Source organism: Pyrgilauda ruficollis, unplaced genomic scaffold, assembly GCF_017590135.1.
Source record: "Pyrgilauda ruficollis isolate IOZ18807 unplaced genomic scaffold, ASM1759013v1 scaffold14, whole genome shotgun sequence".
Taxonomy (NCBI): Eukaryota; Metazoa; Chordata; class Aves; order Passeriformes; family Passeridae; genus Pyrgilauda; species Pyrgilauda ruficollis.
In genome coordinates, this window is record NW_024512543.1 from 5,080,142 (window position 1) to 5,100,662 (window position 20,521).

The window sequence follows — 20,521 nt, forward strand, 5'->3', positions numbered from 1 at the left end:
AGTTTTTCTTTGAAAACATATATTGCATATGTGATTTCTTCTTTGGCATCATACAGATCAGACCATGCATTTTGCTTTTCTTTTACAAAAACAACATAACACATTGATTTCTTGGAGACAAGAGAAACAGGTCTTACCCACAGAGCTCCTATCAGCTGGGGCATTTAAAACTATTCAAATCACAGTGAGGAGATGAGACCCTGGAGGTAAATTCAGCCATATACTTTCCAGAGGAGGGTCTCTTCCCTCTGGTTTTACCTGCTAGGCTTTACCCTGGCTTAAAGCTGACTGCCCATCTCCTGAACATCACATTTCTCTTCACAAACAAGCAAAAGCCAGGACAATCCCAGCCTGCTCTCAGCTTCTTCGTTTCAATCACCATAAGATTCTCCTGACTGCAGAGAGCAAGTTAGCTGCTATAGAAAACTCTATCTGAAGTATTCCCTGTGCAAAAAATAACCCCCAAACCAGACCTCTAACCTGAGAGATGCAGACTTCAACCCACTTGATGAATGGAGGAACTATTGCTTCACTACTAATTTAAAGACTCTTCTGCAGCTTCAGCATGCCTGAATCTCTTGCCACCATTTATCCTTGTGATTCAGTTGTCTGCTTGTCTCTCTCCAGTATGCTAGTATTTTGTGGAAAGCTTTCTCTTACAACTCTGACCCAAAAATGAGCAATCATTTTGACAATCAAAATCTTCTTCTAGCAGCAAGCTATCTTCTATCTTTCCACAACTGGCAAAATGTCTCACCAATACTGCATATTGCTGTTAAATCAGCAGCTACACTGAAGATTTTACCTGCGAAAACACAGATCAGATTTTACACATTTAAGGCATTTATTTAGCAACAACCAACAAAACTTCAATGGGAAAAATAATATACCCTTTGCGTTGCTTCTCTTTATTCATGGTTTGGACAGAATTCATTAGATTCAAGAAAAAATTCTGTGGAAACAAGGCAAAGCATCTAGAAAATGTTTTTGATTTAAAACCACCCCAACTCCCACTCCCTTTAACCAAAAGTTAAACCTTAAAATGTGGAATAGATGAGTGTGCTTGAAAGTTCACGGTGCAAAATAGAGGAGGATGGCAAAACCTCCTCAGATTTGTCAAAAAATACAGCTATCCCACTCGTTACATAAACACAGTCCTCTCCCTTCCCTTTTTTCTCTCTGTTTCTATCCACCCTGCAACAAAATCAATATATACGAACATCAGCAGCAACTTTGATGATAGGCAATGATCCTTTTTGGCATCAGTCTGTGACAAGATTGTTGATTCTCTATCTTTAAATTGCATCATAGCTGTGTGAAATACGCAGTGATATCCCAGCCGTGAACTCTTCACATCCGCTGTCGATACCTCAGCAAGATCCAGACTGCTGTGGCAGCAAGCGCCAGGCCTGGCACAAGAATGGCTGCCAGAGGAAGCCCACCTGATTCTCCATCTCCTCCATGACCCACAGGGCCATTCTGTGGCTGCAACTGCAAGGAAAAAAACATTATTTATGTCAGAACCCATAACAAGAGAGCCCCCAGTTCTGTGTCTGGACCAGGTGGTTCTGTAAGAATGGTCACATAGTTTCCCCAGGTACCTGCAGACTCCACACATGGAGGGTTAAAACAGCTTAGGATGGACTGAACTCAAATGCAGGGTACCCAGTCACTACCAGGCACCTTCATGTTTCTCTGCCACTTTCTAAACTAGGACTTAAGTGGAGCAGGACACACCTCACACAGCAGACAAATGACACACACATACCCAATCACCCCTTGATGCACTTGCCACCACACCATTTCCTGTTCTCTTTATCAGGAAAAAGACATCAGTAATTCTCTCTGGTTTTCTTACCTGCCTTGTACACCGGGTCCAGCAGACATACTCCTTTGTTAAGGGAGTAGAACAGGGATCTCAAGCCACCTCTCCCCAACATGCTTTGGGTAGATCAGTATTTCTTTTGTCAATTTCCATACTATCTGGGGATTAAGGGTTTATCTCTTTCTACATCTAAAATGGTGCCAATATATTTAATGTATAGCAGTCCATATTTCCTATTATTGTAAAATCATTTATGTTGGAAAGACCTCCAAGTCCAACCATTAACCCAGCACTGCAAAGTTTACCATTAAAGCACCATTAAGCACCACACCTGCACATTTTTAAAAATGTCTTTAGGGATGGTGACTCAACCACTTCCCTCAGCAGCCTGTTCCACTGCTTGACAACCTTTTTTCAGTGAAGAAATTCCTAACACCCAATCTAAACTTGCACTGGTGCAACTTGAGGATGTCTCCATTTGTCCTGTCACTTGTTGCCTGGAAGAAGAGACCAACCCCCACCTGGATAAAGGCTCCTTCCAGGCACTTGTAGAGAGTGATAGGGTCTTCCCTGAGCTAAAGACCCCCAGCTGCTCCTCATCAGACTTGTGCTCCAGATCCTTCACCTGCTTTATCACCCTTCTCTGGACATGCTCCAGCACCTCAATGCCTGTCTTGTAGTGCTGGGCTGCACACACAGTTCAACACTAACTTGAGTGATGGCCTCTGAAACAAAAGGAATTCTGTCTCCAGTAAGATTCTGGCCACTGAAATAAAACTGGGCAACTTGAGATTCTGTCTTCACACACAAAGCTTTACCTCTGAGAAAGGAGAACAGTGAGCAAACACAACATACCAAAGCAAAACAAAGACCTGGCACATGGCCAAACCCATCTTTTCACTGATACAAAGGTTACACTGGTTACAAAGTTATACAGAGACAATGACAGCTGAGGCAATGAGAGAAGGTCATAGGTCAAACAAAATTTTTATATGCACATATCACACTGAGCACCTGGACACAGTACTCTTCTTCCTCATGAAACAGCCACCAATTATAGAAACCAGTCTAAACTGAGCCAGAAATAACCCTAAGAAAGAGGTAAAACATACCCTGCGCTGAATTTTCAGAGACACGTAATAGCCTGCATTCCTGAACAGCTCCACAGCATCCTTGTGCCGCAAATCCTTCAAGTCTTTGCCATTGATCTAGCAAAAAAGGAAAAGGAGAGCCAGATGCTGAAGGTAAAGAAAGCAAATTTTTAACGGTGCAGGCTAACATATGAAGGATATGACATAAAAATCTTCATGTTACACAAAATTCTGCATTTGGAGCATGCTACTATAATCATAAAGATTCTAATTAATTAATTAATATTATGATGTATTTTTATATGTTGAGACAGAACATGAGAAATTCCAAGTGAAAACAGAGAGGTACTGAAAAAAACTACCTAGAAGCAAAATAAGAATAAAAGACCCCAGTTGTGTCAATAGCAGCTTCTGATGCTGTTGCTTTACTGGAAACAAATCAAAGGTATGATTCTGGCAACATAAAAGAGCAGCTACAGCAAAATTATTATTTTAAGTCTCTTCCCTTGTTTCATCTACTGGTGCACCTTTGAAATGTCTCTGAGAGAGTGTTGTAAACACACTTTTATAAGCACACTGATGTAGCAAAGCCAACCAAAAAAAAATTACATACATACTTCTTGGCATCCACTTGATCCACTTGCAAGTGTTAGGATTTTTCTTAATTTAAAATAATATATCATGGCACGGGGTTTTATAATCCACTTGATTTCATTCACTGAGTGAATTCATCCTACCTTTTCAATTTCACCCCCATTATCCCTAACTGTAACCCCTAAGGTCATATCCAGTCCCTCCCTTCTCTTCATATTTAGAGATCCCAAACACAAGTACACAAACATTAAACTGTCAGGAAAAAGAGAATATTCTCTGTTTAACTTAATATCACTTTCTGGATCAATAATAGGCCCCAATTACTGCAAGGTAGTCTAGAGAGGGTAAAAAGATCACACGTGGAACATAATAAGCAAGTGTGAAATAAAATTAGGGAGTACAAAAAGGTTGTGTATCATACTAGGAGAGGCTACTTCTTCACCCATCACTTTGTAAAGCTTATCTTGCATGATTGCCAGCTATCCGAAGAACCAGTGGGTGTGAACATCAGACACTTGAAAACAATTTTCTAAAAGGAAAGCAGCCTATGTTCTTCTTGAGGAGATGAAATGAAGAGAAGAATATTATGGCCTAGAAATGTTATCGTCTAAAAATCCCCCTGTGCAAAAGGATTAGAAATCATGGATTACCACTCAAAAAATGGAAATTTAAGAGGTAGAAAACCTTTATTTATGTGGGTGTAAATGATAATCCATTGTGAGCAAGAGAATGCTTGATGCATTCTAAAACCTTAAGGAGGCAAGTCACAGAGGAAACACAAGCACAGCACCAGAGAGCATTTCTGTGGCAAATCAAGAAGGCAGAGGAGCTAAGCCCATGTGTAGAGGCACTCACCTCCCTGGTGCTCAGAGCTCTCCCCAGACCCCCAAGGCATCTCCTCCTCGGAGTTTGCTTGGGATCATCTAATTAATTCACCAGATCCCTCCTGTCTATGCACTGAGAAGGAAAACCTGCCTCTCACATTGCATCACTGATCAAGAACACAGGGGACAACAGAAGAAAGGGCTTACCGCTAAAATTTTATCTCCTTCTTGTAATCGGCCATCAAGGTAAGCTGCCCCATCCTTTTTGATCCAGCTGACATAGATGCTGTTGTCATTGGCAATGTATTGCTGATCTGTCCCTCCAACAATGTTGAAGCCCAACCCTAAGGCAAGCCAAAGAGAAAGCTGATGAGAAAAAGCTCAAAGCTTCACATGTTCTTGCTATCTTGCTTGTTGGGGACTGCACCCTCCCACATTGTCTTGCTTTCTCCACAGCACACAAATCTGCATTTTCCTTTCCAAGCACCTTTCCATTGTCTAGAAAAGTTATTCACATAAAACTGGTCTTGAAAGCAGAGGAGAGACACTAAATGCCTGAGGACCCCATTTGTGTAATGGTTCATTACACAAAACACCTGTGAGCTGTTTCAGGTGGGTTCTGGGGAATAGAACCCACCTGAGGAGGAGCCTGCCATCATTTCTGAGACACTGATTCAGCCCTCAGCAGGAATAAACTTCTTCAGCAGAACATGAAAGAAAATGAAAGTTTTCTGCATTTCACATGAGATTATAGTAAATCATTACCTTTGAGCTACAAGAAATCACCTCTGACAAGTGTTTCGTGAGCTAGGAAACAGGGTAAGGAAAGGCAAGGAGCATTAGACCCTGTCTACAGATGAGGAAACAGGCAAAGAAAACTGTGCTACCAGCTTGAGGGCACCTAGAGCTCAGAAGACTCCCCTTCCACATCCCAGGAACTGGAAATGGTGTGCTTTGCCTCCAAGAGTAAGATTAGGTTTCATGAAGCTACTTCAAATTGTACACAATCACTTTGTTCTGCTTCATGAATTCAAACACGATAGGAAATAAAGACAAAGTTTGCAGATTTAATGCAAAACAAAAAGGAAAACACATACATTTATTAAAACTCATGTCCACTATATATTTTTGCCATTTTGTATTATTTTTTAAAGGAAGCCTCAGTTACAGATGTCTAGCTGGATCCAGCTTCTGGTTTAAAGTTAAGACTTCTTGTTTCATTGAAACCCAGAAGAACAAATTGAATTTACAATCTGGAAACCCAAAGATTACGAGATTCCGCACTGTACATGCAGCAAAGTTTCTCTCTAAATAAAAGTGCGTGACAAGGGACAGGAAAGACTCCCTAAGAGGCTTGCAAGGAAAAAGGAAAGAAAAGCCAAGGAAAAAGAAGAAAAAAATCAAACACGCAATCAAAGTAAATGGAAAAAAAAAAAACTTTTTTTCTGACATGAACCAGTCATCCAAAAGCTATTGTCAAGAACAGCTGAGGGCAAGTTCTGCCCACGTTTAGCCAGATTGATTTATTTGTTTTCATTTTCTTTCTTATTTTCTCTTGAACTTGGGATTGGAAACCTTGGGAAGGAGAGTTTCAAATGAAAGTAAAACCACCTTATGCCTGCTGGGAAGCAGCATTTTAAATTAGTCACAGGAGATCAAAGCATTTACAAAATGAGTCATGGTATTTTAAGCGTGCATCTACAGCTGGGAAGTAAAGAAATATTAGCAGCAATTTTGCCACACCTTTTTTTTTCCCTTCCCTTCCTGGCAGCTTCACACAAGTGGGGGAAAAATGAAAGTGAGAGAAAATTGAAGAAATACTGACATTCCAACTAGAATAATATCTATTCCAAGAAGGACCAGTTGTGCACAGTAGTACACCTTTCAATAGAAAATAAAAATAAAATTTAAAAAAAATCCACACTCCTAAAAATTATTTGCCATAAAGCCAATAACTTAGGGGAACTCAATACTACAGAAAGTATAAGGTTTAATCAACATTTATTAAAAAGCCAGAAAGAAGGAATCAGGATCTCAGAACACACTGATTTTCTCTCATATATAAAACCTCTGAAATACATATATATATATCTATCTATATGAATAAAGTATACATTTTGCAACTTTTTACCCATAACTGGAAAAATAATCAAGATTCACAGCTTCCATGAGCAGAGGCAGATCTCTGTGACAAAGAGGCAGCAGTTTGTGCTGGACCAAGTTAAGTATTCACAGGGCTTTTTCACTGTGTCTTTCCTTTCCAGCACTCAGACTTGCACTCTGCCTAAAAATATCTTCCCTATCAATCCTCAAGCTCTTTGCTATTCTCTTCCTTCCAGTTCATGCAGCTCAGAAAGAGACACAGCACAGCTGGAAGAAAAGGAGCAAGGGGAGAGAGCACATAGCACTAAATCTCTTGTCTGTAATGGTCCAGAAGCAGAATGGCAGAGCTTTAAAAGCAGGCACTGGGCTAAACTACTGACCCTCCCTGAGGCTGCAAACTGTCCTGTGCCTCACTTACCCCCTCTGAACTAAAAAAGTCCCTCAAAAGTTCCCCTGCCTTAAAAAACAGGACTGGCAGGATTAGGAAATGAGAGACTGATATACAAGATAACACATGAAAATTTGAAAAAGACAAATATACACTGTCCTGCCACTTGAAATACATTCACAACCAATGCAAACTTTTGCCAGAGATGTTTAGCATCAGACCTATTTTAAAAGCTGCAGTCAAAACTCCAATTCAAGAGATTACAGTACCCAATTGTACTTCACAGGAATGTGTTTTGTTCCTTCCACAGAAATGAGTAATAATTCACATGGCAAGCACATCAAGGCCAGAAGGGGATGTAGGACCTTCAAATCAAATAACATAGTTAGAAACCTAAATATAAAGATGCACAGCCCGTCTCAATGACTGGACAAATGCTGCTCATGGTAATCGAGACTGAAATCACAGTGCTCACATTCAAGACCATTCTCAACTCTGCCCTTTAACATTCCCTTGCACTTTCCTTAAAAATTTAGCTCCACAGATGTATGGAAACAGCACTCCCATCGGAACCAGCTTCATTTAGCACAGTTTTCCCTGGCCAGCACAGCTTCATTAGTTTAACCTCATGGCTATGCAGGTAGGGCTACACATCTTTCAGAGCAGACACCAATCTGGCGAGCAGGGGAGGCAAAGGGCTGCTCACACCCTCTGGGTCCTGATCACCAGCATGAGAGCCGGGACCAACACCAGCCCCGCACAGGGCCCACCTCCACCCCAGAGAAAGGAAACACACACCAACAATGCGGGTGCTGGGGTCTCTGGGGAGCCCCTGGAGCCAAGGCTGGCCAGCAGCCGCACCCAGCAGTTGTGCACAACAAAAGGGCTGCCACGCTTTCATTCCTACTCCTTTAAATTAAAGAGAAGGCCTCAAACACCGAAGTACAGCTCTAGCTCCAAAAGCCTTCCTGGAGCCTGACATACTCTATAGCCAGGATTTTGCTCCAGAGCTGTCCATTTCATGCTAACTTGCCTCACTTCTGAAAGTGTCATTTGAGTGGCACCATAAATCCTATAAAAAAAGTACGGTTTCCATGAGCGCACCTGCTGTTGACACATGAAAAGCAAAGCCAAAAAATGCCCCACGAACTGCCCTATTCCCTCCTCCTTCCAGCCTATGCCCCTCTCCCTACCCACCCCAAAGCATCGCAGGTACGCTGCACAATGAACGCCAAGGTGACAACAGGGGACGGCCACTCGGGCACGTGATTTTCAAATGGCCCCTGACTCAGGGTATCCAACGCGGCTGGGCGCTCAGCGGCTGCCGCCTCACTTGGAAGCAACAGCTCCACCGGAGATGGCAACTTCCAGGGAAAACCGGAGGCGAGTTGTCCGCAGGCACACCAGCCTCTACCGGAGCTCCCGCAGAGGACGGACTCTGACCCAGCCAGCCCTCCCTCACGCAGGGCACGAGCTTTTCCCGCAGCAGCGTATCCGCCACGGCTATCTCCAGGGGAGGCCCCTGGGCCCGGCACCTCTGGGCGCTGCGCTTCTATCCCCACCGCCGGGACGCTCCCTCCGCCGCTCCGGTGCTCGCCTCGGCCGTCCCGCCGGCCGCCGCGACCCCGGGCTTCCGCTCCGGCCTCGCGGGGGGCTGCGCAGGCCTCGGCGCGGCTGCCCCGGGCCGGGAGGGGCCGCGGACCCAGCGCGGAGAGGCCGCCCCCACCTTACCTGAGGGTCTGCGGGTGAGGCTGATGATCTCCTCGGCGTAGCCGCCGCCCGCCACGCTGCCGTTCATGCTGCGGCCTGCAGGAGAACTCGGCTCCCGGGGCAGCCGCTCTCACCTACTGGGCCGCCGCCGGGCCGCGCCGCGCCGCGGAGCGCTGGGAGTTGTAGTCCCCGCGGGACGGGGCTGCTCCCACCCGCGCCGGGGCCGCCACCGGCGCTCACCGCAGAGACGGAAGAGCAGCGAGCCCAGGGGAGCCCGGCACAGCGTCCTCCTGCCCCCGCACCTTCCCAGGCCCCTGCGCGGCATCTGTGCCTCGCCCTGCTCCCCAGGCTGGAGCTGGTTTCCTTGAGAAGGTTAAGGAATAGGCCGTAGTTGTCTGGGGTAGGCGTAGGACAGAAGAAGGGAGAGGTATGACCTGTTCCCAGCCCTTTTAACTGTCCTCACAGCAAACTGAAAAACAGATCATACCGTGCTGGGCAGGAACAAAAGCCCAATACAGGCAAGTAGCACAGAGAGCATCCACGCCAACGCCGAGTTACCCTGCGGTGCAATAAAGTGATCTAAATTCAGAAACACAAACGGTGGATAGAAACACCGTGCTGCTGCTGGGGCAAGAAATACTTAACTAGATCCTGCAGAAGGTGTTTGGTTTGAGGATTTGAGAAATATCCTCAGAACTCTACAGAACTCTAGGTAATTACCTAGCAATAAAGGGCAAAGTAGTTCAACTTGCTGGGTAAGAGAGGAGCCACTTGAGCCCAGGACTCTGTACCTCAGGGTTTATTGACCCAATAGATTATCGGGAAATAGCAAGGAAAAATTTATCCTTATCTATTTCATCACATGCTACAAGCGTGTCAATACAGACAATGACAACAGGGAACAATGTCAGCTGAACCACCTGACTGCTTGGCACTATGAGGACAGCCACATCTACACGCTGCAGGAAGCTCTCTGATGAAAATGAGGACCAGCTTACCTGGTCCTCAATGTTACACTACCATTTTATTTGTTTGGTATTGCACTAAAGATAAGATGCTTTTGACTGCATTAATTCCAAGATTATCTGCACTGAATTTAATAGGGAGAGACAACCTGGACACTGGATCTGACTGCTACAACATTAATGCTTAGTGCTAAACTGAGTGTTATAACACCTGCCTCAGAGGTGGGAGACAGGCATTCAAGGGCCAATTACACTTGCAGTGATGAGCAAAACCATGACTCGTGTGATCGACTTTTTTGTTGTTGCGAAGTAGCATTTGCCCTAAGTTGAGAACTTCCCAGGGTCTCATACACTGCCAGTGGGGAGGTGCACAAAAGCTGGGAGGGAGCATGGCCAGGACAGGTGGACAAAAGGATATTTCATAGCACAGAATGTCCAGTATATAAGCTGGGAAAGTTATTTGTAAGGGGGCCCAACACATTCTGGGACAGGCTGGGTATCAGGCAGCATGTGGTGAGCAATTGTACTGTGCTTCACTTGTTTCTCTGGTTCTGTTACTCTCAACTTTCAATATTATTATTATTATTATTATTATCATTATTATTTTAGTTGTTTCAATTCTTAAACTGTTTTTATCTCAACCCACAAGGTTTACCTTTTCTTTCTGAATCTCCTTCCCTGAGTGGGAGGGATGGGAGAAGAGTGAGCAAGCAGCTGCAAGGTACTTGGCAAACTCCTTCAAGATACACAGTGTTCCTTAGCAGCAATTTAATGTATTTTAGAGATGACAGCCTTGGCTTAGAACAAAACAAATTTTATCTTGATCTGAGATAACTGCAGTGTTAAGAGTTTTTAAAAGTTTTCTTTAGCCAGGAAGAGATTTCAAACAGGAAACATGGGTATATTGTAACTTCCCAGTCCTAGGCAGTTCCAGGCATCACCTGTCATGACTGGCCTGCCACATATTAACAGCTACCCAAGCCTTAATACCCTTACTGCACTGGCACAGACCATTTCCCAGAACCAGAGAATGGCTTGGTTTGGAAGGGACATTTAAGATCATCTAGTTCCAACCCCCCTGCAATGGGGTTCCACTAGTCCAGCTTGTGTCTTCTTATTTCCTCCAGCACCATTTCATGTACTACAGGGACCCACATCTCTTGGGAGATGGTGCAGCAACATTTGCAAATTGCCTCTTCATGTACAAATGACTTAGATATTAACCAAGTTCTCACATCCATTTAAAGCATTTTAAAATGCAGTTAGAACCAGGAGGGGAAAAAAAGGGAAACCAGAAAGGTTAGGACTGACCTTAGACCTGCACCTTCACAGCACCTTCAGAGTAGTGGGGCATTTCTAACAAACCACCAGAAACATCGAGTTTTTCATTGTGTTGAAATCAGAAACAACAATATTTTCAAGGAGAAAATCTCAGAAAGGGAGCTTACACATTTTATGAAATATAGAGTAGGTTTGTTAGATACACGTTTGTCTTGCTCATAGGGCCCAAGAAGAAATGGAATAAAAGTATACAGAAATACTCTTATCCAAAGCTCACTGAAAGCCTCCTCCCAATTAAGTACTGGTTTTGCAGAACCATCTTTAAGCATAGAGAAAAACAGAAACTACAGAATTTTATTACTTTATCTTTCCCAAAACTGCATTTGCAAGTAAGCTTTCTGGGCCAAATGTGCTTTCATTTACACCTCTGTCTCTTCAGTATGCAGGTCTGTAAACAAGAACTCCCTGACTCTGGTGTTTCTCTGTCTCAGAATAGATCTATACTTGGGAATTTATATTATACTATTGATCAACAATGGCAGGCCATCAAGGTGGCAACCTGACACTTCTGCCACTCTTTTTGTGTTTAAAAAGCAAAATAAAAAAAGTCTTAGCAGGTACTAGATGTGCATAGGTAGTTGGAAGGTGCTGGGTGTAGTGCTTTTATTACTTTTTATCTCCATCTTTCAATTAATTCACATCTCTCTTGTCTGTCTTTTATCCCTTGTTTGCAACACCTGAATTACAATTGTTATTTCTCAGAGGACACCCCTCCCACTCCCCCAGTCCCCAAAAGAGGTCTCTAGTTATGAGGAACAGATGTGGTGTTAGTCAAGGGCAGTTATCTTGCCTTTTGACACAAATGCAGGACCAAGTTTTCATCATCTAATCAAAACCATCCATATTCTATCATGACAATAAGCACAGCCTAAACAAACAATGTGTTACCTCATTTCTGCAGACAGCCTAGATAAATATTTAAGGACCTATCTGCTCTAGACAAAAAGCTGGGAAAAACTGTGAATCATGTGCTTTGTATTTCACATCCCATCATAATGTAATTATCCTTTCTGGATACAGGACACCAAAAAATACACATAAAAAATTACAGTTTAATACATATTCTAAAAACATATATTATATATTTGGGAAGCAGAAAGAGTTGACCATAATAATTTGTATAGTCACCAATATCTTTCTTCCCAAATGTTCCCAAGTGTTGGGAACCCTTCCTTTACAGAATGTTTGCTAAAAGTGTGCTCTTTATTTTCTAAATACAAATAATTCTTTTGTTAGCAGACAAGTGCATTATACATTATAGCACTTGCTCTTTATCCTGAAACACCTTTAAAAAAAAGGATTAACTGTGATCTGGACTACAGACCCCTCTTCATGCTGATCTGATAGAACGGTGTAATTACTGCTGTAATACAAATAATAACAATAAAACTTACTGAATGGTATTTCCATGTCCCTAATATTTTTCAGAATTTAGGCATCTTTTATGTTATGTTAAAAAAATTAAAATTACAATGTTCTGTGTAGCACTCCATAGAGCTGCAAGGACACATTCTGTTATAGCTGAAGAAAGAATCAGAGAATAAGCCAAAAGAAACCCCCTAAGATAGTCAGATAAAGTATGTATCATATATTGCAGATATTCTAGGTAGGGGAGACTTGCAGAATAATTCCAAATACTTTAGAAATTCAGTTAACTTGGGGAGCCCCACAGACAGCTCCTCTCAGAGAAAATAAAATACATAGCACTTCTCAGAAGCAGTCAACAGTCAAGACAATGGAAAATTTCCAGGAAATAAAAACAGTTTGTTCTTGTGAAATGCCAGATTTGGAGTCACTACACTGTTGACACATATTTTATGGTTCAGAAATGCAATGCTTTCTGGTTGTGATCTGGATAATCCTTCTCTACTCTTCCACAAAAGGAAGACCCTGGTCCCTATGGTCCACCTCCTTTCTGAAGGCTACTCCCTGTAAACAGCTGGAAGCATTTGTGAAACAGACACCTGTATCTCACTGCAATACCTGTTCCTTACCTGTCTGTGTGTCACAGATGTAAATTAAATCACAGAGACACAGAACGGTTTGCCTGGAGACTGCAAGTGCAATTTTTTCTCTTTTACTGTTAACCAATGACAAAAGATGTTCACAAACATCTCTCTCACTGAATTGAGGAAAACATTAGGTGAAGGAGGAAATTGAAGCAAGTAGAGTAGCAAGTAGTTTGACATCTGCTCTTGGCATCCCTACGTGATAGTCGAGACCCCAACAATTTTTATCTCGAACAGGAGTTTGGGACTAGAGTTACATGGTTCTGCAAGAAAGATATTTTGACTAAGTTTTCACACTGAATCCTACCACATAAAAAACATCTATCTACACCTATTTTAAGAAGTTTGCATTTTTATACTGTTGATATGAAGCATAAACACAATATCTGCAGTTTACTTAATTACATCAGTTTAAGAGCTCAGGGTACAAAGAACAGCATGCCTTACTGCCTGCATTTATTAACTTGAAAGAAAATATACAGAGATAAGATTTACTCTGCATTTAATGATATCACATGAGATTAGAGCTGTTCAGAACCTGCTGAATTATTTTGATGCGTTATCAGATGGCTCTGCTAAAGGGGTATTTCCTCAAGAGAATCCAAAGATACTGCCTTTTTATCTTTGGTGGATTTTCACTCACCAGCAGGCGAGTTTCCTTTACGAACTTGTCTTTTTTTCAGTCTTTGAAATAATTGCAATATTCTATGGAATTGGGCTTTTATCTTCGCAAGCCATCCCGCTACTTTCTGTCTAAAACGGATGGAAAGGGCTACTCCAACAATACACACAAAAAAAAACCCAAATAGTGCTAGTCTTACTTTTGCTCTCTCAGTGTTCTTGGCTGGAGGGGGTCCACTGTCAATGCTACCTCCATATCCTTCCAATTCACAATACGGAGGAGCCCAGCCATACTCACAGTGACAGTTCTTGCGATTGTTACACACTCCTCTGTCATGACACTTTGTCGTGTTGCAGTCGTAGTTCAGCACTAATACACTCATACACGTCCTGTTGATACAAAGCATATCACTACCACATGGTGTGCCATCTTCCACAGCTCCCTCATCTGCTCTTGGTATCCCTACGTGATAGTCGAGACCCCAACAATTTGTGTCTCGAACGGGAGTTTGGACTACTGTTACATGGTTCTGCAAGAAAGGTATTCTGGCGATGTTTTCACATTGAATCCTACCACACAAGACATTCTTCATACTGCATTTTTCAAAATAGATATTGTCACGAATACCACAATTCCCAAACCGGTCACCTTGAGTATTCACTGCTTTGAAGCAATCTAAAGGGGCAACCTTGGCTTGTCTGCCAAAGAGATGCTGGCACTTTTCTCTGTGGGAAGAACACTTTCCTTGATAGCAATAAACACCATCATTGCAAGGAGCTCCATCTTGTAGGTATACATCCAGTGGGCACTGAGGGGAAATCCCATTGCAATACTCTGGCAGGTCACAGCTGCCACTACTTGCTCTGCAGAGTGTTCCTGCTGGAAGGACCTTACAGTTCTTGCAGCATTTTCCAGATGCACAGTCTGAACCTGCAGTAAATGTACAGTTTGCGCGGCAACAAGGATCTCTTCGGCAGCTTGCTGCTGAACCACAGTCACATTGCTCTCCACTTTCTACTATCTTATTCCCACAGTATTCACTTTTCCCGGTGTAGAAAGTGCCAGGTGCTGGTGGCTGACGAAGGCACGGAGCACCATTTACGACCAGCTCAAAGTACTCTTTGTAACTGCAGTCACTGAATGAATCCGTTTCAGCATTATTTTCATACATAATGCACGTCTTGCGTTTGCAATTACATTCTGGTTTATCGTGGACCATCCCAAGATTATGGCCCAGCTCATGGACAAATGTGATAATAAGTGAAGACAACTTTTTTGTAGTGAAGGAAACAACAGACGCTGCCCAGTGGCTATCACACACTGCCCCTATATATGCCAATCCCAGGCTGCTTCCAAACCACTGGAATGCAAATAAGTGAGCAACATCGTGGTACATGCGAGGTAACAGGTTTGACTTTCTCCAGGCGTTAAAGTCACTAAGTACCTTGGGAATAGAGTTGGTAATATTTATAAAGTTATTTTCAGTCCAGATCTCCAATCCTATAAGAAAGAGCCGGACAGAAAGCTGTTTGTACAAAATGTCCCCAAGATTGATGACTTGCATGACCTCCTTCAAGACTTGGGATTTGCTCCTGCCTGACTTCACAAACCGCACGTGGTCCACGACCACTACCATCTTCACATACCTGATGTGTGTCCACCAGTCCTTCAGCTTTTCGTTCTCGTCCACTGCCTTGGGAGCTTTGAACCACGGCAGCACAGCCTTTTGTTGCTGCAGCACCTCCGGCGTCAGCCCGCAGCTGGTTCCCTCGGGGCTGTTGTCCTCCTCCATGCGGTAGAGAATGTGCCGGAAGGCCGGATCATTGGGGACGGGCTCGATCTGGTAGGTATCATCCTCCACCCAGAGCACGCCGTGGAGGCCCCTGCCGCAGGTGCTGAGGCCCACAAGGGAGCCGGGGCTCCCCACCACGTCGCCCTGGTAGAAGCAGTTGTCCCGCACGAAGGGGTGCTCCTCCCGGCGGGCCCCATCCCGGCCGTAGGTGACCAGGGTGAAGGGGCGGGAGACCAGGCCCCTCCTGGGCTGCAGGCGCAGCACCCGCGGCCGCCCGGCCACGTTCAGCCAGTAGGAAAGGGCCGGGGTGTCCTGGTCGCCCCGGGGGCTCAGCTGCCGCGGCACCGTCACCCAGGCGGCGCGCGGCTCCGCGGGCCGGGCCCCCCGGGCCCCGGGGCACCCCGCCACGCCCAGCAGCAGCAGCAGGAGCCCCGGCAGCGGCCCCATCGCGGCCGCCGGCACCGGCCGCCCCCGCCCGAGCGGGGGTAGAACCTGGAAGGGCCCAGCCCGGGCGGAACCGCCCCGAGGCTCCAACTGCCGCCGTGCCGGCCGGGCCGGGCCCACTCCCCGGGAAACGGCACCTGCGGCATCGGCGAGCGCTGCCCGGGCCTCCGGACAGCCCACCCTGCTCTTTGAGCCAGAACAGAGGCCCTTGTGAGGAGGAATCAGTAAATTTGCCTCTCACAAACACGTTCTTAGCTTTTAATAATTTTCATTTCACATTAATGGGTATTTCTCCCTCTGAGCAGACATAGCAAGGACAACCCCCAGTTCAGCTTCACAGTCCTTGTCATAGATGTTTGTGTTGAGCAATTTGGGTAGACCACAAGTGGGAAAATCTGTTTTGAAATCTCAAAGGGTTGGTTTTTGCTTTTTTTGCTGTTTTTATTACAGGATAATTTGTGAGTGGACATCAGAAACAGGCTATGGCTTAGAGTTAGAAATGAGTAAGTACAGAAATAGTCCCTGTGGTGACCTTAGCACATCCCTACTACAGCATACACACCCTCCAAGAAAAAAGGTAGAACCAGGGGAGAATTCACTTCCACTACATTCCATAATATAGATGTAAACTAATAGTACCAAGTATAAAATCCTCAACCCTATCTACACCACAGCTGCTACATACCTACAGCAATGCATGTTAATACAGACAGCACTTATGCTGCAGCCATTTTCCCACATCATGTCCTCTCTAAGTACTTGTGTTTTCATAGCACTGGAAAGAGAACACTTACCGGTACATCTACCACTGGCTACCATCCCCATTTTGGGTTCAGCTCTGGCAAGACACAACCATAAGACAGCGATCTGGGTGGTAAGACACGATGTCCTGTACAACACAGATATGCATGCTGGTTTTCTAGCACATAGTGCTGGGATTCAACATAGCCACAGCTCTTGCCTTTTAGGAACTCTTCACAAATTTCTTTTCAGCGCCACAAGCACGTTTGGGATGAAATCCAACCTGCTATGGCCCTTATCTTTCTCAACTGCAGGAGGTGTATCCTTCTACCATACCATCTCAGGAATCCTGCTTTTTGTCACCAGCTTCTGTGTGCTGGCCATCACCCTGGCAGAGGCAGCAACACCTAACATTTCAAACTACTGGAGAGAGGCACTTTCCTTCCAGAGGCTGGGCAAGAAAGAAAGAAGCAGCTGGCAGAATGCTCAGAGCCTCCTTCTACTGCCTTATGCCCCAGGGTCCTGAAAGGGCTGGTACGTTATGCTGTGCACATGGCAGGTCTAATTAACAGCTGTGGAGATTACCAGCATGCTGCAGATTCTGTGGTTTGGTACCTTGCAAGCATGGCCAGCATTAGCAGCACAGACCTTGTAATACACTTAGACTAAAGGAATGAATACAGGATGCCTGCTTCTAGTAGGATCCATCTAGGAAGATCTTTCTGGATATCCATCCAAACTCATGACCTTTCCATTTTAGCGTTACATTTATTTTCCTATTGGTTTTAAAATTATATAAACTGTTTCTGAAGTCTTTTATGTGCAGCTAGTTGTTGAATGCTTGTCCACTCTTTTTCAATTATCAGTTTTGCATTTCAGTATTGAGAACTACATCAGATTATGTCTCTTGAAATAAATATAACCCAGACCAGAGTAATGGAAAAATCCTGTTACCTAATCTGCATGCAGTCTGTAGTGCTGTTTTTAAATGCAAACTTCTGCTGTGTGATCACTCCTTAATTATACAAAAGACCCTACTAAATCACTCTGCTAATTTGCAACAGTCATGTCTTATCACCCCTTCCATCCCTTGACATGAAGTTGCCTACTACTTACTTTCTCTTTTAATATAAACATAACTATACAGTTAAGACTAGAAAATACTCAGGTCTCAAAGTATTAGTATAAAGCTAATTATCCCCTTTGCCTTGTCCCTCCTATTGCCTATACCCTTCTTGCTCCAAGAACAGCTTGCTCTGGTAATGACTGACCAAATGGCATCTTTCTTTCCTAGGAAAGGGCTACCAAAATATGAAGTATGGGGGCAGAGTGGCAAAGAGGAATGTGTGAGAGCAACATATAGCCTGGTCAGACCTTACTTAATGAAAAGATGACAAAGGCAGTATTTCTGCTGCCCCTGAGACACCATTAGCTTTACACAGCAAACTGAGACAGCCAGAGTACCCCTCTCCTACAGTCTAGCTGGATTTTTGCAGGCATGTGTACATATACACACACGTACATAGAAATATACATAACTGTTCATGGGTATGCAAATATTTATATGTACTTTCAGGCTCTGAGGAAAATTGTTTCTGTTAAGAGTTCCAGGTAATGTTCAGCTCCTGCTACTCCATGATTTAGGCAAAGAAAAGCCCTTTTGAAGTCTGAATGGTTATTATCTAAGAGCAAAATGTAGAGAAAGTTCTCTTGTTCATCCAAATCTCTCCTTTACACAGAAGAAAGTGACGCACAAACAAATTTCAGAAGTGCTTGCGTCTTTCCCTTTCATCTACAAGCTAAAAATACTGAATGTCGTTTGGAAGCACTTTGGATGTCGCAGTCAGACTCCACACCAAGAGCGAAAAGGCTTAGGTTTTCATGCACTGAAAAACATTACTGACTACAAGATAATCTGCTTAACATTTCAACAGTAATATCTGACATAATGTCACTTCAGTAAATTAATATCTCAGCTCCCTTAACTGATGAAATTATTGTAGAATATCTGGTCAGCAAGTAACAGGATCAGATCTTTCAGTTCCCCATATGGCAAACCTTCAGCACTGGACAGCTACTAGGAAATCAACACACTGGTAACATTCCTTACTGTTTGAAAATGTAACTTCCTTTCCAGGGAAAGATCGTTCCCCTGGAAAAAGTTTATCACATTCAAATGCTTGTTTCATGATTGGAAGCCATGTGCTATTCTCTCAGTAGTTTAGGTGCTGGCACTTTAATTCAGATGGGATCAGACCAGGAATCCATCCCTTTTAACGCCCTTTGACACCAGCCAACACCAGGCATTTCTGCAGAAGACAGAAAGGCTGCTGAGAGATATAAATGTGAGGACAATCTGCCCCTTCATGTTCCATCTTTACCTCTGATCAGCTCAAATTCTCAGATGGAGTATAATGGTTCAGTCCAAATGTAACTCCAATTCACCTTCATTTACATGTCTCTCTCTTGTAGTACAAGACAGAACAAGAGTCCTCTACTTTGCTATTTGTTATACTATTCAGTTTTATAAAGACTTAATATTTGTCTTCCCAGTACCATCATAGGAAAAACCTCTGTCCTACTCATTTTACTGCCCTTATTCAAACCCTTCTACTTCAGGGAAATTCCTTTTCAGACACTGAATTGCACAACACACTTTATTTCAGGTGAAGTCCAGTGACTGACAGAATATTTTGCTCACACTATCTTGCAGCATTCATTTTTTGCCACAGCTGTATATGCCTTCAGCAATAAGCAAGCTTTCTTCTGCTAGTAGTGTTAAATATTTCCTTAGATGCATGAATAGATTATCTTCTCCATTAATAAAACAAACCAAACCAAACAAACAAAAAAAACCCAAACACCAAAAAACCCACACACAACCAAAGCCCAATACCCTAGATCTTCATTAAGTGCAGTCTGTCATGTGGCTTGGTAACTTTTTCCAAATTACATACAGGTTCTCAGCTCATTTAATGGCCATTTCCAAGGACTTTTTTTTGGCCATCCACAGCAAGGACTGCTGAGGTGCCTCACCATTCATGTCTCATTTCTGGAAATCCTGCATTTCCTTCATGGGGGTGGATGAGGGAATGGCTTTTGTGCTTCTTCTACTACTTGTTTTCAAAGAAATTTCTGTAATACAAGAAAGAACCAAAACCCTGTTGTTCTAAGTATATTCACACCACCTTGTATGGTTTTGAACATCCCAGAGTAACTGCTTTCTATATTTTCACTTGATCTGATAGTTCACACTATTTTCTTATCTACTTTTATCAACATTTTGAGAAATGGCTGTTCAAACCTGATCCAGCTTTGAAATAAACCTAATACACATCAAGTACATGAATATATGAATTTCAGATCTGTATCTGCATTAACTGAGAACAGCTATTGGCATATCTGCATCTTTTAACATTACAGCTTTGGATTATACAACAAAAATGACATGGATCTTTCTATCATTCAGTAATAAATAGCCCTGACACGTCCTTCTATCATTCAGTAATAAACAGCTCTGACTGGAGAGCTACGTTACTGAAAAAGAGTGTCTTGTAACCTGAAGATAAATTTGACACAGGTATTGAAGCATACTTTAGTCTTTCTGCCTATCTACATTTTGGTTGCTGTGTACAAACCTTTTTCTTGCTAACTACAGTTTACTGCATGAAAACAGGTAACAGTTGTGGAAAGAAAGCAAACTATTTCAAGGTTCACTCCATTACTTCAGTGAAAAACCAAAACCAAACTAAAAGTAATTTCTTTTCAACAGATGATTTCTAATTTTTCTTAGAAAAAAAAAGCTTTATGTAAGCAACATGCTTAAATAAGTGTATAGGTGTCAGTGATGTTTCTCTTCCTCTGACCCACTTCCGCAAGTCTAAAAGGCACATGTCTAATGGAGCAAGGAAGTGCCAGGAGCACAGAGGAAGAGATGTGATAGATATATTTGAGTTACAGTGGAAAATCAGAAATATAAACAGCTTCCCTGAGTGTGCAGCATCAAGAGATCTTAGCCTGTTTTACGCCATAAATCTCTCTCCCAAAACACTTACTTCTATAATAAAACTAT

At 43.3% G+C, this 20,521-nt stretch overlaps 2 protein-coding genes across 3 annotated transcripts; both read right to left on the reverse strand.

The window, feature by feature from the left end:
• Positions 1-830: 830 nt before the first annotated feature.
• LOC121349447 (synaptojanin 2 binding protein) lies at positions 831-8,707 on the reverse strand. Of its 2 annotated transcripts, none has more exons than XM_041459885.1 (4): positions 8,557-8,707; positions 4,542-4,678; positions 2,938-3,033; positions 831-1,491 (listed from the first exon to the last, which is right to left on the reverse strand). In XM_041459885.1, the coding sequence occupies exons 1-4, from the start codon at positions 8,621-8,623 to the stop codon at positions 1,351-1,353; spliced, it is 441 nt and encodes a 146-aa protein (XP_041315819.1). In that variant the 5' UTR covers positions 8,624-8,707; the 3' UTR covers positions 831-1,350. The 2 variants fall into 2 exon arrangements, with proteins under 2 accessions (XP_041315819.1, XP_041315820.1); XM_041459886.1 differs by lacking the exon at positions 8,557-8,707 and adding an exon at positions 8,023-8,299.
• Positions 8,708-8,771: 64 nt separating this feature from the next.
• Positions 8,772-15,711, reverse strand: LOC121349534 (disintegrin and metalloproteinase domain-containing protein 20-like). Its single transcript, XM_041460080.1, has 2 exons — positions 13,672-15,711; positions 8,772-8,930 (listed from the first exon to the last, which is right to left on the reverse strand). Exons 1-2 carry the CDS (start codon positions 15,709-15,711, stop codon positions 8,772-8,774), a joined length of 2,199 nt encoding a protein of 732 aa, XP_041316014.1.
• Between the last annotated feature and the right edge of the window lie 4,810 nt (positions 15,712-20,521).

What these genes read in the sequence shown, in the direction of transcription:
- LOC121349447 (XM_041459885.1), bottom strand. Translation starts at nt 8,623, where the DNA reads ATGAACGGCAGCGTGGCGGGCGGCGGCTACGCCGAGGAGATCATCAGC. An exon ending in AAGGAGATAAAATTTTAGCG is followed by an intron (nt 3,034 to 4,541) that starts GTAAGCCCTTTC and finishes CTTTTTTGCTAG; the next exon opens with ATCAATGGCAAAGACTTGAA. An exon ending in CTCTGAAAATTCAGCGCAGG is followed by an intron (nt 1,492 to 2,937) that starts GTATGTTTTACC and finishes TTTTCCTTGCAG; the next exon opens with TTGCAGCCACAGAATGGCCC.
- LOC121349534 (XM_041460080.1), bottom strand. Translation starts at nt 15,711, where the DNA reads ATGGGGCCGCTGCCGGGGCTCCTGCTGCTGCTGCTGGGCGTGGCGGGG. An exon ending in AGAACACTGAGAGAGCAAAA is followed by an intron (nt 8,931 to 13,671) that starts GTAAGACTAGCA and finishes CGCCTACCCCAG; the next exon opens with ACAACTACGGCCTATTCCTT.